Source organism: Orycteropus afer, unplaced genomic scaffold, assembly GCF_000298275.1.
Source record: "Orycteropus afer afer isolate SDZICR_OR568_19922 unplaced genomic scaffold, OryAfe1.0 scaffold00168, whole genome shotgun sequence".
Taxonomy (NCBI): Eukaryota; Metazoa; Chordata; class Mammalia; order Tubulidentata; family Orycteropodidae; genus Orycteropus; species Orycteropus afer.
The window spans coordinates 1,585,861-1,602,375 of record NW_006921755.1 but is presented as its reverse complement, the minus strand read 5'-3'; the positions used below and the strand labels follow the sequence as shown (position 1 = coordinate 1,602,375).

The window sequence follows — 16,515 nt, the reverse complement described above, 5'->3', positions numbered from 1 at the left end:
ATGAGAGAGAATTATGGTTGCTTTTTTTCCCCTTATGGTTTTTGCAATCGGTATGTGTTATTTTTATAACAATAAAAAGTTTTCCTTTTAGATATCTTAAAATAATTCCAAATGTCATTCAGCTAATAAAAAAAGATGGGAGTGAATGACCATTCTTACATAATGTGTTTAAGCATCATTTTAAACACACAGAAAAGGAGGGCTTATCAAGAGGTCATTGATGGATGCCAGTGAGGGGATCCCTGTGTCCAGTTCTGGCTCTGGGACTTAGATTGAATGATGGGAGACTTTAGTCTAGTTTTACCTGTAAGATTGGTGAGGATGGTTTAAGTAAGGATGGGAAAATGGCTTCCACAAAAAGAGAAGGTGTTCTACCCATTTAGGTAATGTTGAAGTTGAACTGAATTTCAGAAAGCCTGTTAATGTGGCAAATATTTGTTACCACCCACAGAAAAAAAGACCCAGGTTTCCTGACCTCAAGATACATTCCTTAGACCTTGCAGCCACAGTAAGTCCTGCTGCGCTAGGGATCATGTGTGGCACTTAACCAGAGCACATCTTTTGGCCCTAGTAAATTTTTCAGGTGATGAACTATGCCCAGCATACATTGCACACCATTCATGCCTTGCAGAATCTTAGCTCTTCTTTGGAGTTTAATGTAAGAGACCAAAACCAGACCCATTACCTTCAAGTCAATTCCAACTCATAGCAAGTCTATAGGATAGAGTAGAACTGCCCCATAGTGTTTCCAAGGCTGTAAATCTTTATGGAAGCAGACTGACTCATCTTTTTCCTATGGAGCAGCTAGTGGATTTGAATTGCCAACCTTTTGGTTACAGCTTAATGCTTTAACCACTGCACCCCCAGAGCTCCTTTAATGTAAGAGAAGCAGGAGGAATAATGATGAACTTATTAGGAAGCACCCAACAAATGCTCATACCCTCATTCATTCACTAAAGTCCTATCCATGTGCCAATCATTGTGCTTAGCACTGGTAATAGAAAGAGGACCGAGATACCAACCCTGCCCTCAATGCTTTGATAGTCTGATTTAAAGCAGAGAGGAATGGACTCCTGGTTACCTCTTGGCTATAGGCTGTGGGAGCTATGAAAAATCACATGACATCTCCTGTTGATTCATGGGGTACCACAATAGAGATACAAGAAATATATAAGAAAACTTTTAGAAATTATTCGATTTTTTATTAAAACAAGAACATTCAAATAGTCATCATAGAGAAAGTTAAAATTTTGTCAGACTTCTTGATTAATATTTTAAAGTTTCATATTATTTTCCTTTGAATTAACTGTAGGAGACAGGAATGAGGTGAAGGACTACAATCTTTTCAGTGTTTAAGGCTCCAAAAGGTTTTAATCTGTCTGAAATGGGGAAAATAAAATTGTTGAGTTAACTGATTTGGAAAGAGCATGTATCATAAAGCCTAATACACAGTAAATAGGTGTTCAGTAAATGTTTGTGCACTGAATGAAACTCATCCTTCTGTATTTTCTCTTATTACCTGGATTTTTTTTTTTCACCCATGTAATCTTGAAAGCTCTGAATAAATGCTGCAACAAGCTTTTTTTAAAATATTGTTGGGCAGATGATTTCTAGCTGGAGTTTTCTGTGAGCTCAGCAAACTGTAGTCAGCAATCAAGAATTATTTATGGCCCTTTTTTTTTTTTTTTTTTTTACTGTGAGGGCTGCTGACTGAGGAATCAAAGCCAAGTTTATCAGCTTTGGAGACATGCACATCGTACCTGACAGAAGGCCAGGGTTACATGGTGTCCCCACGTGGTCACACTTTATCTCCTCATACATGTGATAGGTCTCTGTCACTGAGAGATTGCCATAAAGAGAACTCGTACGTGTTCCACTTGCCTGTTGAGGTGCATTGATCACACCAATGTCATATCCAAACTGGAAGGAGCCCAGCACGGTAGTGAAGACAGTGAAAACCAAGGTCCCGGTGACCTGAGGAGAATGAAACACAAGGCAAGAAAACACTCAAGCAGTTTCACTTACTCATCGTACTGGCCATCTGCAGCATGAACTTTTACAGGCTTGTTCTTTCCTCTTGCTACTCATTTACAGTATGCCCTGTGTTCCCAGCAGATGGTGTTCATATGAGAACATGAGAGCCATTCATCCTTTGCCTTACACTGCTAAAGCTGAAAGATGTTTGGGGCAGCTTGTTCAAGGCAGCAACCAAACATCTTTTACATACACATATATGTATGTGTGTGTGTGTGTGTGTGTATATATATGTATGTATGTATATAAATGTAGGAGCTCTGGTGGCATAGTGGCTAAGACATTTGACTACTAACCAGAAGGCTGGGCAATCTACTTCTGTAGTGATATTGCCTCGGAAACCCAAGGAGGGATCGCTATGAGTCAGGTCTGACTTGACAGCAGTGGATTTTATACATAAATGTATATATAAAGCAACTATAATCAGGGCAAAGACTAGACTTGTTGTTGATGAAAATAAACTGTCAACATAAGAACAGTCATTTGTATCAGTGGCAGACATCAAGTGAGACCCAGTAACAAAGAATTACCATCGTGAAAAAACTTCTCAGTACTCATACAAAGGCATCATCCAGCCATTTTCATGATCCACATCAATGTTGTTGTTATGTGTCGTCAAATAGGATCTGATTCATAATGACCCCTCTTTGGGTTTTCAAGGTGGTATCACTACAGAAGTAGATTGCCCAACCTTCCTTCTGAGGAGTGGCTGGTGGGTTTGAACCACCAGCCTTCTGGTTAGGAGTCAAGTGCCTTAGACACTATGCTACCAGAGCTCCTGTCCACATCAATACCCATGTATATACTTTTCATGTTTTCAAATATACTTTTCAGGGTTTGCAACTAAAATTTTAGCACCTAGAAATTTTGAACCTAGAATTGTGGGTTAAGGGATATTATTGTCTCTCCAACTCTGTCAAACAATGTAGAAAAATGGAGAAAATTTATCCCCTTCAACTTAGCAATTACACTTCTAACCAACTCCTGCTGTCAAGTTGACTCATGGAGACCCATGTGTCAGAGAAGCACTGTGTTCCCTGGGTTTTCAATGGGGAGTTTTGAGAAGCAGATCACCAGGCCTCTCTTCTGAGGTGCCTCTGAATAGACTCCAGCTTCCAACCTTTCAGTTAGTGGCTGAGCATGTTAACCGTTCACACCATCTGGAGAATCTCTAACCATACTAGAGAAATCACACCATGAGCACTGAGCAACATTCAAAAATATGTAATGCAGTATTTTTTTCTTAATAAATGTAAATATGCCAAAAGTACCTAACTGTCAATCAAAGTCAGTGCTGAAGATTCAGATACATCAGGGTATAGAATATTATGCAATTAAAAATGTGATTATTATGTACTGATTTCTTAAGTGCCAAAGAAAGTTGTATAATCTCATTAATGTTCTTTCTAAAAAGGCTTAAACATGAGTTTCTTTGATTTGCACATGTATGTATATAATTCATAGAAATTTTTCTTGAAGAACAAGTAACAAGACTATGGCATTTGGGGAGAAATATGAGCTTAGAGAAGGAGGATGAAGGGAATTTTTTTACTTTATATTATTCAACATTTCATAAGGAAAATATTTTATGAATACCAAAATTTATTTTTATTTATTAATTTTGTTTTATGGCATTGATCACATCCCCTGTTGTGTAACACCTCTCCTCCCCCTTCTTCCCTCTGGTTACCCTTCTTGCATATGCATTCCTGTCCTTCTTGCATATGCATTCCTGTCTCCCTGCCTTTCTCCCTGTGCAAATGCTGCCCTTCTGATCTCCCATGGTTGATTGTTCTAAGGAGTACATCTCCCTGGTGTTGTTGTTTGGCTGGTAGTTCTGTCTATTGTTTGGCTGAGAGTTAAGCCATGGACTGAGGTCAATTCCAGGCCTGAAGGATGACTTAGGGCCATAGTGTTATAGGTTTCACCAATCTATATCCAACCAGTAAACCTAGTCCTCTTTTTATGTTTTGTAATTTTTGTTCCACATTTTTTCTCTCACTCTATCCTGGATCTCCAATTTTGATCCCTTTCTCAGTGGATGGCATTCGTGGCTGTGCACCACCTAGTTCTTCTGATCTCAGGCTCATATGGCCTGAAGTTTCCATCCATTTGTCTTTGGACTAACCTGTTTCTGTGAGTCTTTGATTTCCTTCACTGTTTTTTGCTGTATACAAGGAGAGGCCAATAGTTGCATCTTAGATGGCCGCTCACAAGCTTTTAACACTCCAATTGCTACTCACCAAAGTAAGATGTAGAACAATATTTTTGTGTACTATGTTGTGCCAATTGAGCTTTATGTCCCCTGCAACCATGGTCCCCAGCCCTTAGGCTGAGCAACTCACTCCCTTAAGGTGCTTATTTATGGCTAAGAAGTAGTCTTAACTTTGTCCCCTGTCTGCTTTATACTGAATATGGATACTTTTATAAATACACATATATTTCATGTATAATAAAATTTAATATGTCTTTAAAAATGTTTAATACAGAGTATGTGATATAGTGAGCACTTCCTTGAATGAATGAATGGGTCCTATAAACATGGATTTCAGTTCCCACTCTTTTACATAGTAGATATGTGACCTGAGCCACTTTACCTGTAGAAAACTACCATCTTTTTTCCTAAATGGGAGATGACTATAATTTTCCCTACTCCAGCATGAAGAATAAATAGCTGACTAGCCAGCTTGCCTCATTCCCTAGTCAGGCTGGATGGGAGTGTCATCATCAACAAAGTATTATCACAATGCCACCCTGAAAGAGTCTTGAAGTGTGTTATTCCAGTGGCTCTAAAACCAGGGTCTCCTTGGAAAAATTGCTCCACATGCAAATGGGCTTCACCCAGACCTACCACTTGATTAGAATCTCTTTGGGTGGGTATTGGGAATCTGTAAGTTTGAAAAGCTCCCTCTCTTTCCACTAATTCAGAATTAATTATAGGTTGTACTTATGTAGACTTCCCTCTGAGCAACTTCCTTCCCTGAAACAAAGGACTTCAGAGCTGGCCCAAAGATATAATGATATGGTACATATGATATTAGCCAAAATATATATTATACATACACACACTGCATGGCCTGTGGTGTACCAGAGATTTTGAATTATCCTCTAAAATGTAACTGAACATCTAAAACTTATTGGTTGAGACAGCCAAAAAATGCCTAGGTAAGGTTCTGTTCATTTTAAAGTTTTCTCCTCATATCCTTTTTCCTCTCAAGTTGTTCACAAGGACATAGAATTTCATACTTTTTACAGGTGGTAACACTTTTAACAGTGAGGGAATGAGGGGGTGCCTAGAGAGCACTTTAACCCACTTACATCATAATCCTTATCAATTCTTTAATGTGGTCAATCCTGACTTTAGGTGCAATGAAAACATAGCTTTAAGGCCTAATACTGAATATTTATGCTTATTACATGCAAGGTAACTTGTCCAATGCTTTGTATGGATTATCTCATTCACTCCTTGTATTAGTCTTCTATTGCTGCTGTAACAAATGGCTACAAACTGAGTGGTATAAACAATTCAAATTTATTCTCCTACAGTTCTATAGGCCAGAAGTCTGGACTAAAATCAAGATGTCAGCAGGCTATATTCCTTTCTGGAGCCTCGAGTAAAATTTGGGCTGATGAAAGAATTTGGTTCCTTGTAGTTGTAGGATAAGGCCTCCATTTTCTTCCTGGCTGTAAACTAAGGACCATTCCAGCTCTAGAAGCTGCCACATTCTTTGGCTGGTGACACCTTTCTTCCATCTTCATAACCAGCAATGAACCAGTCTATCTTCTCAGGTCACTTTCTCTAACCCAATTACAGCCAGGATAGACTTTCCACTTTTAAGAACTCTGATTAGATTGGGATCACTTGGATAATCTTGGATAACCTTCACAACTTAATGTCCATAACCTTAATCACATCTGCAAAGTCCTTTTTTTGCTATGTAAGGGAACATATTCATAGATTCTTGGGACTCGGCCAGGGCCATATTGGAGGGCCATTATCTGCCTACCGTACTCCTCATGACAGTACCATTGGTACCCTCATTTTATAGATGACTGGACTGAGGCTGGTTATGGCCTCATAGAGATTGAATTGTAGAATAATGGTTTTGACCCAGAGCCTATGCTTTTGAATACTTTGTTATTCCAAATCCCTGATTGGTCAGAAAGAGACATGTCAAACATATCTAAAAATCTAGGATCATAATCTTTTTAAATTACAAAAGGAAACCTAAGACTTTGCATATCTATAGAATTTGGCAACTGTGATTCTGTTGCCAAATCACTAAACATCTACTATGTCCAAGTGAATTTTCCCATTACCCATCACACAAATCTCTACCTTTACCTATCTAAAAAGAACTTTTTTGAGTTCTCTGAACAAAAGCCCAAAGCAGCAAAGGCTACTCAACTGCTCATCTGTGGCTGAGCTGCAAAAGACCCTCAGGGCCTCCTCACATCTTAGCCCAAGGCCAAGATGTACAAGCCAATCTCATGCATCTCCTTTTCTTCCTTGTAGCAGAGTCTATAAGCATTTGGTGTCTTAGAGATGCTGCTTCCCACTCCCACTCTGCTATCTGCTGGCTCTCTCTCTTGCTGCCCCAAAAACACAAGCAGCATATAGTTCCTTTCTTTTCATTTTAAGAGTCTAAGCAGTGGCCATGCTAATGTTGAGCAGGGGTGCTATGGAAATGGGGTGAAGTGCATTGTGGTGGTGGGTGCATTGTATTTGACTCCTCCTAATCTCCATCAGCCTTCTCCTGCCTCTCCAAACACACAGTCTAAGTCACAACAGTATTAGCTGTTCTTATATTACTCTGGTAAAAGTCATTTTCAAAGATAGAAGTTTTCTCTTTGGAGCTCCTATTCAATTACATTCCAACCAGCTTATTTCTTCTAAATCCTTAGTAAAGCTAGAAATTCTAGAGCTACTCCTAAAATCAATCACTCACATTATAAGGATAGGAAAATAGCAACTATAAGTAAGATAATGAAATTTTTAAAACATTTGGAAATTTTAAGGTCTTCTTAAAGTCATTGCTCTGGTCTGGCCTTCCTGGCTTCTTTTTCAGAGTTGGCACTATTGCTGCTTGTCCCCTCTCCCCTGCCTGGTTTCTGGAGTCCTTACTTTTAACTATTTAAGACAGAAACTTCACCCAGTTCTCCAGGTAAGAAGCAATAGATAGTCTCATCTATTTCAAGCAGTTCTCTTGAATTTCTGAGATTTTCCAACTAAAGTGATCATCCCAAATATCTAAGTATGTTTGATTTCATTTCCTGTTTGAACTTCATGTTAAAGTGGCTCCTTGCTCCCTATCTTTTCTTTCTCCAACATTGTGAATGTAAAGAAGTGATATTCATAGTGAATTTCCTATACAGCTTTGGCACTAGACTTAGTCTGAGAAAGCTTTTGTTTATGAGAGGGAAAATATCTGAAACTACTAAGTCTGTTTTGGAGTGATGTACAGCCAGACGGCTCCTTAGATGTGAGGATGGCAAGACTTCGCCTCTTGTACTTTGGTTGTGTTGACAGGAAGGACCAGGACCTGGAGAAGAATATCATGCTTGGTAAAGTTGAGCAGCGAAAAAGGGATGGATTGACACAGTGGCTGCAACAATGGGCTCAAGCCTAGCAACAATTGTGAAGATAGCACAAGACCAGGCAATGTTTTGTTCTGTTGTACAGGAGGTCACTGTGAGTCAGAACTGACTCAGTGGCACCTAACAACAGCAACTGAGGCTGAATAAACCCCATCAGCCATCATCATCCAATGTAATGTCTAAGAGGCGGACATAAGAATAGATGAATATTAAAAAAAAAACAGTTGCCATCAAGTTGAGTCCAACACATGGCAAACCCATGTAGCGCTGTGCCATAGGGTTTTTGATGGCTTATTTTTCAGATGTAGAGCACCAACTCTTTCTTCAGAGGCACCTCTTTGGGAGACTCGAACACCAACCTTTTGGTCAGCAGCTGAGCATGTGAACTGTTTGTACCACCCAGAACTCCAGGTACAATAGCTAGTGAGAACTTAAGAGGCCCTTACTCTGACCTGAGTAAATGGTTTAGAACTTGAGGCTGGACAGAATAAAACCAAATCTTCTTGGAGAGCTTGTTCCACCTGGAGATTATACAAATTGTATAACCCTGTACAAACTCACCACCATCGAGTCAGATCGGACTCATAGTGACCCCTCCTTGGGTTTCTGATGTGTTATCTCTATGGAAGTAGATTGCCCAATCTTCCTTCCTAGGAGTGTTTGGTGGGTTTGAACCATCAGCCTTCTACTTAGCAGTCAAATGCTTTAGGCACCATGCCACCAGAGTTTCCACTTTTTTTTTTTTTTTAATAGGGAGGGATTATAACCATCATTTCTCATATGGGGATTCTGATCTATTTTTCAGCTGAAGAAAATAAGGTCCCCGTGTGCATTACTAGGCTCATGCAGAGTAAGAACTTAGTTCTCCTGATCATCAGTTCTGTGGAAATCCTACTTCTTTCCATATCCAGGTAGATTCAAAGCTGAAAAAAAGTTGTACTTTATATCAGTTCTCATTCTTTCCAGGTTCCATTATTAGAAAATTCCTTTGTTCTCTAGAAAAGGCCTATAACGTAATTTCCAAAGCCCCCTAAAGGAATTTAATGATAGTTCTAAATGAAGCTTGAGCATCTGCTATGTGCCAAACACTATGATAAATGCATTATCTTCCTTTTTTGCTGTGTCTTCCAAGTTTCAGTTCTTTGAGAACTGCCTTCGTAATTTTTGCCAAATCTACATACCATCTGTACAGTTATTAACTTAATATTTGTCTTTATATTGTTTTTAAAGTGCTTTAACTTTGTCCTAGGCTATACTATCTATCAAATCATAATTTACTACTTTTTAAAATACACATCATATAAATATATAAATATTAACATAAAAAATGTCATGTAAGTCTCCCTTACAGTGTATCATTGTTGTTGCTGTTACATGCCATCGAGTCAGCCCTGACTCATAGCGACCCCTCCTTGGGTTTCTGAGGCGGTATCACTATGGAAGTAGATTACCCAACCTTCCTTCCAAGGAGCGGCTGGTGGGTTTGAACCCCCAGATTCTGGTTAGCAGTCAAGTGTCTTAGGCACTGTGCTACCAGAGGTCCTACAGTATATCATTAATTAGCCCAAAATGATAAAGTACTATTATAATCCTGTATATTCCATATTGGAGCTCTGGCAGTTAAAACCCACCAGCTGCTCCTTGGAAGGAAGGTTGGGCAATCTACTTCCATAGTGATACTGCCTCAGAAACCCAAGGAGAGGTCGCTATGAGTCAGGGCCGACTCAACAGCACTTAACAACAACACATCCCATATTATATCCTTATATTATATTACAATATATTCTTACATTGTCACAATTTAGGAAACCCAAAGTTCAATTAAATAGCAACCCAGCTTAAGTAAATAGCATCGCCAGAACCGAAATCCAAGCTTGAGTGACTCCAAAGCCACTTACTGATGAGGTATGCTCTGCTTTGTCAGTAAAATTTGCCAGGCCAGAATTTATAGTTGTACTTTTACATATGGGGTGAGGGAGTTTGGTTAGAGGAAACTTACAAGGGAACAACAGCATTAAGCCCTTTTTATTTTCAAGTTTTTATTTTGAGAAGCATTAAATCTATAGTTGTGGTGGGCTCAGGTATAGTAGAGATGGTTAGGCTGGCACAGGACTGGGCAGTGTTTCATTCTGTTGTATATAAGGTCGCTATAAGTTGGAGATGACTTGACGGCACATAACAACAACAACAAATCTATAGTTGAAGGAGTAGTGCATAATCTTCACTTGCTTTCACCAGTGGTTAATACATTGGTTTAATATACACTGTGTGTGTGCATTGTATTGGCTGAACCACTTGAGAGTAAGTGGCAGATATTGTGCTATTTCATTCCTAAATTCTTCTGCACATACTTACTAAGAACAAAGAAATCCTCCTACATAATGACAATAGCATTAATACACCCAAGAATGTAACACTGATACACTAATATTAACATATCTATATCTATATATTTAGATATCTATCTATCTATCTAGATATATCTCTATCTATCTATCTATATATATATCTGGATAATAGATAAACAAACAAAAAACAATAATCCCTTTGACATCAAGTCATTCTGACTCATAGTGACCCTATAGGATAGAATAGAAATGCCCCACAGGGTTTCCAAAGTTGTAATCTTTATGGGAGCAGACTGCTACATTTTTCTCCCATGGAGTGGCTGGTGGGTTTGAACTGCCAACCTTTCAGTTAGCATATATCTATGTTTAAAGTTTCCCAACTATCTCAATAATATCCCTTATAACTGTTTTCTCCCCTTCTGTGATCCAATCCAAGATCACTCACTGTATTGAGTTATCAGGTCTTCTTATTCTTCTTTAATCTAGTACAATCCTTCCGCCTCTTTTGTCTTTCATACATTGAAATCTTTGAAGAGTTCAGTTCAGCTGGCATGATTTGTTAGATTAAACTGCCTTCTTTTCCTTTTTTTTTTTTTTGCACATGCCTTTAGTATGATTGTATAGAAGTACTTGGGAAGAAGTTAAGCAGACTAGTCAGAAAATACAGCAAATATCTTTAAACCCAATAATTACTAGATAAGATACAGATTTTTTTTTTTTTTTTAAAGAAGCCAAGGGAACTATTAATTGGCGAGGTAAAGAGAAGAAGCGTTTATCTGTGGTAGCTACACCCAACATCGCAAGAAACCTCTATACACTCATTGATTTAAACGGATTTCCTTATTCATTGCCTCAAAACTAAATTCAAAATGAGCACAATGCTGGTTTACCTTATCGTCTGTCATTTTATAGGCTGGGAGTCCTCCTCTTAAATCCAGGCCCTGTAGAGTGTGGCACATGAAGCTGAGCAGCCCTGCCTGTGTATCTCCTGGTCTGCACAAAGTTGGTTATATATTATAGAAGGAGGAGCAAGGAGAGGGAGGAGTGTGCTCACTAGCACCTAAGAGTTAAGAGTACTTAGTGAATACTCTTTGCAGAGAAGCTGAATATTCATAAGAACCTAATCAATAAATGCTTTGCCCCAGCAACCTGTGGAATCAATGCCTTTGTTCTACCAGGAAAGAAAATGGGAGCAGGTCCTTTAGGCGTAAGTTACAAACCTGAGGCTGTCACATTTGAAGGCATGTGTTAAGCGTGGAAGCAGCGACTGGGGAGGTAAAGAGAGAAATCCCTGGGTCTTTTGTGGAATATGAGACAGGCATGCTAGGCTGCTATGCTATGGAGTCTGGGGCATGGTGCGCACACTGCAGACTGCTTCACAGAGCAGTGCTGTGTGTGATGTGTGTGCTTGGGAGCTGGGCTGTGTGGCAAGAGATTACTGTAGACTTGTGTGCATGAGCTTTGGAGTGCTAGGGGTTTAGCCTTGAATTTCAACATTTTACTGGTGGTGTGACTTAGACAAGTGGATTACTGTGATTTTGCTAGGTTTTTTTCCCCATACCTGACAAAAGGCAAATAACAGAACATAATCTGTTTTATTGGGAGCATTAAATGAAATAATATATGAAAGTGCTTAGCATAATCCTATCACCTAAAAAGTGTTCAGTAAGTGGTTGTTGTTATTATTAAACCAAAAAGCCAAATGAAACTCACTGCCGTTGAGTTGGATCCGACTCACAGGGACACCTCCTTGGATTTCCGAGGTGGTATCTCTACAGAAGTAGATTACCCAACCTTCCTGCTGTTGTTAATATTGTTTCAGTGTGTGCTGAGGTTCTTGCTAGAGGTGAGAGTAAAACTTCATATGATGAGCTTGTGCCCATTTGTGCATCTTCTGGGATATCCAGTCACCATGGGGGCCCAGGCAATATGAAAATTCATTGAACTTAAACTGTTTGGGACTAGAGTCACTGCTTTCACTAAGGCTCCAGTAGGGCTAGTTTCCAGCACAGGAAACAAAACCACAGCAGTGAAAAGAGAGGTGGTTTGAAAAAACAGTGAGGAAGGGTAGCGGTGGAAGAGACTCAAATTTCACATGTCTTTAGTTTCACCACCTCTTTTCATTTCTATCAGCTTTGCTTTGCAAGATGATGCACCAGAATTGTCCGATTTAACAAGGTAAGTGGTTCAGCTCAAGCCACGATTCTTTACTGAACAGGGCAAAGTACCAGGCTGTGATGCACGAGATTAAAGAAGGGGGGGGGGGGGGGGAGAAAAAGAAAAGAAAAAAATGTTGCTAGGAGCTCATAATATATAAAGAAAGATGTAAACACTGCACACAAAACCAAAAAAACCAAACCCATTGCTGTCAAGTCGATCTTGGCTCATTATAGGATGGTAGAACTGCCCCATAGTATTTCCAAGGCTGTAATCTTTATAGAAGCAGACTGCCACATGTTTCTTCCACATAGTGGCTGGAGAGTTCCAGCCATCAACCTTTCGGTTAGCAGCCCAGTGCTTAACCGCTGCTCCACCAGGGCTCCCCAACACTACACACAGCTGGAATTTCGTCTCGAGGAAGCAAGGAATGATAGCTAATCTTTATTGAGCCCTTGCTGGATGCCAGGTGCTGCTCTCAGCACTTTACATGGATTAACTCGCTCAATCATAACACGACGTTATGTTGCAGAACCAAGCCTTGGGGAGCAATTTTGAAACCAACCTTTAAAGTGTCCAGGGGGCCACACTGATTTTCTTGCAGAGCTGTCTCCTTGCTTTCTGCTCTGCTCTGTGTCGGCTGGTGACGCGCACGCGTATTTTGTCAGTGCAATCTCTAAGAGCGCATTGCTTAGCAGTCATCTATTTTCCAAAGACTTGACACTGAGGGAAAGAGCCTTTGTGCCGCTCTTAGAAACAATGCATTATCATTAGCTGTTCAGCAACCTTTGTTTTTTGAACCTTCCCTTCACGAAATGGAATTTGCCTTGAGTGCGGTGTGGGGTAGGTGAGTCTTTAACTCAGCGCCGCCGGCCGGGGGAGGGCGGGACTTGGTTTAGCTAAGGCCTCTAGCTGTGCTCTCGCTCAGGGATGAGTCATCTCTGCAGCACTTTCAAAAAACCAAACCCATTGCCATCGAGTTGCTTCCGATTTGTAGTGACCTATAGGACAGAGTAAAATTGCCCCATAGGATTTCCAAGGCCGTAAATCTTTACAGAAGCAGACTGTTTCATCTTTCTCTCACGCAGAGGGCTGGTGGATTGGAACCGCCTGCCTTTTGGTTAGCAGCTTTTAACTACTGGGAGCCACGGAACTCACTCCTCCAGCGTCACTCAGGGATGTGCTGAAACTTCATCTTCGTATGTGTGTTGGGGGTTCATTGATACTGATTTAGCCCTTGGAGAACTGACGCTTGATTTCAGCCTCGCCGGAGAGTGCATTAGCGCCCACCCCAGGAGCTCAGGTCCTGCTTACACACACGGGGCGTCCTGGCGTTTCCTGGCAGTGCAATAATGTCATACCTTTAGCGCTTTGCCATTTGTAGGTAGGGAGACCAAGTACTCAATGAGATGCATCAGTGCCCAGCATCACCCCGAGACCAGCTGGGCAGGATGAAACCACATCTGTGGTGGTTCTTCAGGCCTCACGCTTTGGAACCCTGTAGGTCAGATTCTGATGACTTCATTAATTAATTTAGTCTCATTAGTAGATGCCCAGCCCTAGGTGGTGAGAGTATCCCAGGACAGAAAAAGACCCCCTTTTGATTACTCTCATTAGTATCCTTCCCTTTACTAAAATGGTAGCTTTTATTCTATAAATGGAAGGAGAGAACCCCAGTTTCCTTCACAAGATGCATTCCATTCTGATTGGGTCAGGTGTGGTGAAGGTAAAGGGATCTCTGGAACTAAACAAGTGACTTCACACCAGATCAAGCCAGGAGTGGCAGTGTCTGAACGTCTCAGGCCCTGATGAAGACCATTGTATTTTAAGATTTCTGAGCCAAATTTGTCCATTGCCCAGCTGCAGAGTGCCAAAGAGAGATGGCAAACTCTCCACTCCCTCTTCTCCCCCTCTCCACAGCTACCTTTCTGGTCAAGGCCAGCATCCTTCCTGAGCATGGCTGCTCCTATTCGTGCCCTACAGTCTCTTCTTGAGAGAGCCATCAAGAGTGACTTTAAAAAGAAATCTCCAAAGGTTTTCCAATTATCCTTAGAACAAAACTCACATTCTTTACCATGGCCTAAGAGGCATGATTTGATGTAGCCCCTGCCTGACTCTTAGACTTTCTCTCTTTCTACTCTACTTCCCTCTTGGGTCCAGCCACACTGGCCTCAAACTTGTCTAATGTCTTCCCATCCCAGTACCTTTGCTCTTGATGAACCTCTGCCTAGAACACTCTTCTTTAGATTTATGCATGGCTGCCTCCTTCTCTTTATTCAGATGACTGCTCAGAGATTTCTCCCAACTATCCTTCTTAAAGAGCTCTAGTGGCATAGGGCCTAAGGCATTTGACTGTTAACCAGAAGGCTGGAGATTCAAACCCACAAGCCACCCCTCAGAAGGAAGACTGGGGGCAATCTACTTGAGAGACACTGCCTTGGAAACCCAAGGAGGAGTCGCTATGAGTTGAAATAGACTCGAGGGCAGTGAGTTTCGTTGGTTTGGTTATCCTTCTTAAGGTAGATCCCATCTACTCCTCCAATTCATTCTCTGGACTGTTACTCAGCTTTATTTTCTTCTTACTACTTTTGCTTGAAATTTTATTATTTGCTTTTCTTGATTTATTCTTGTTTATCTCTTTCCCCAGCAAATCCTACCTTGTCAAGGACTTCATACCTGCAATTATCCACTTTGTCTCCTGCATCATTAACAAAATCCCTTAGACGCTGCTGGATTCTCTTCTTCCTTCCGCAGTAAATAATAATACCCCTCCAAAGAATTGTTTAGACTAGCTAGACTCACCGGAGAGTGCATTAGCGCTACCATCCTTTCACTCCTTAATGCACTTCAATTGGGTTTTATCCCTCACCACACCTCTGAAATAGCTCTTTATGAAGTTCCCAACAAACTATGTCTCTCCAAGGCTCATGGACAATTCCCCATCCATTTGAGTCCCCCTCTTTGTTTAAACATTTTTATTGGCTTAGTTACAAATAAGAGCTCTAGTGGCATAGTGCCTAAGGCATTTGACTACTAACCAGAAGGCTGGAGGTTCAAACCCACCAGTCACTCCTCACTCCTCAGAAGATTGGGCAATCTACTTCTGTAGTGATACCACCTCAGAAACCCAAGGAGGGGTTGCTGTGAGTCAGATTCAACTCAACGGCAGTGAGTTTAGTTTTTTGGTTTTTATTAAATTGTTCACTTGAATTCTCATTCATTGAGTGCTCTTTGTTTTCCAGATCTCTAAATGTTGTGGTAGCCCAGGGATCAGTCCTTGGCCTTTTTCTGTCTACACTCATTCTCTAGGTGATCTCCTCAAGTCTAATGGTTTTAAGAATCATCTATACTAGCACTGTAAAATAGAACTTTCTATGGTGATGGAAATGTTTTACATCTGTGCTGTCCAATAGGGCAGATAAACCATATATAGCTATTTTAAATTGGAATTAATTAAAATTAAAAATTCCATTCAGTCACATTAGGCATATTACAAGTGTTTAATATCCATTTATGGCAAATGGCTAATAGATTGGATAGGACAGACAAACAACATTTCAATATCTGTTCCCCAGCATTGCCTTCCCCCTCTCCAAATGCCAGGAATACCTAGCATCTCCACTTAAATGTCTCAGAGTTTCAGTCTTGAATTTATCCTCAGTAAACAGAACTCTTTCTTCCCCTGTTCTTTGTCCTGAAATCTACTTCCTTGCTAGCTTTTCCTAGATCAGAAAGTGGTACAAACAGTTGTTCCAAACCAGGAATCAGTCCTGATTCCTGTTTTCTTTAAGGCCCCACACCCAGTCCATTGAAAAATGCTCTCAAATACATCCTGAATCTGACTACAACTCATCATTTCTACCACTATCATTCTGGTTTAAGAAGTCATCATGTTTTGCTTTGACTATTTCAATAACCTCTTAACTGGTCTCCCTGTCTCAAGTCTTGCTCCCCTCAGTTCCTCTTCCTTATAGTAATCAGAAAAATGTTTTTTAAAAATAGTGTTGCTGTTGTTGGGTGCCATCGAGTTGATTCTGACCCATAGGATCCTAACTGACAGAGTCAAACTGCCCATGGCATTTTCTTGGCTGTAATGTTTCTGGGAGCAGATCACCAGGTCTTCTTCCCATGGAGCTGCTGGATGGGTTTGAACTGCCAACCATTCAGTTAGCAGCCAAGCTTCTAACTGTTGTGCCACCATTTCTCCCTTTTTAAAAAAAGTCAATTAAGATTCTCCAATCAATTTTTATTTAAACCAGAATCAATAATAATAATAATAATAATAATAATAATAAAACTTTAACCGGGCAATAAGCCCTGTGAGGATGGCACATGACCGGCCCGTGTTTCATTCTGTTGTACATAGGATTGCTATGAG

The 16,515-nt window shown here is 40.4% G+C and overlaps 1 protein-coding gene across 1 annotated transcript in view; it reads right to left on the bottom strand.

Moving 5' to 3' along the window:
• Nucleotides 1-10,885, bottom strand: part of SLC2A2 (solute carrier family 2 member 2) — a 56,363-nt gene extending 45,478 nt beyond the window's left edge. The window contains exons 1-2 of the mRNA XM_007946657.2: nt 10,871-10,885; nt 1,882-1,974 (exon numbers count right to left, since the gene is read on the bottom strand). Coding sequence (XP_007944848.1) covers nt 1,882-1,974; nt 10,871-10,885 — 108 coding nt within the window. The remainder of the gene's footprint in view (nt 1-1,881; nt 1,975-10,870) is intronic.
• Nucleotides 10,886-16,515: the final 5,630 nt, after the last annotated feature.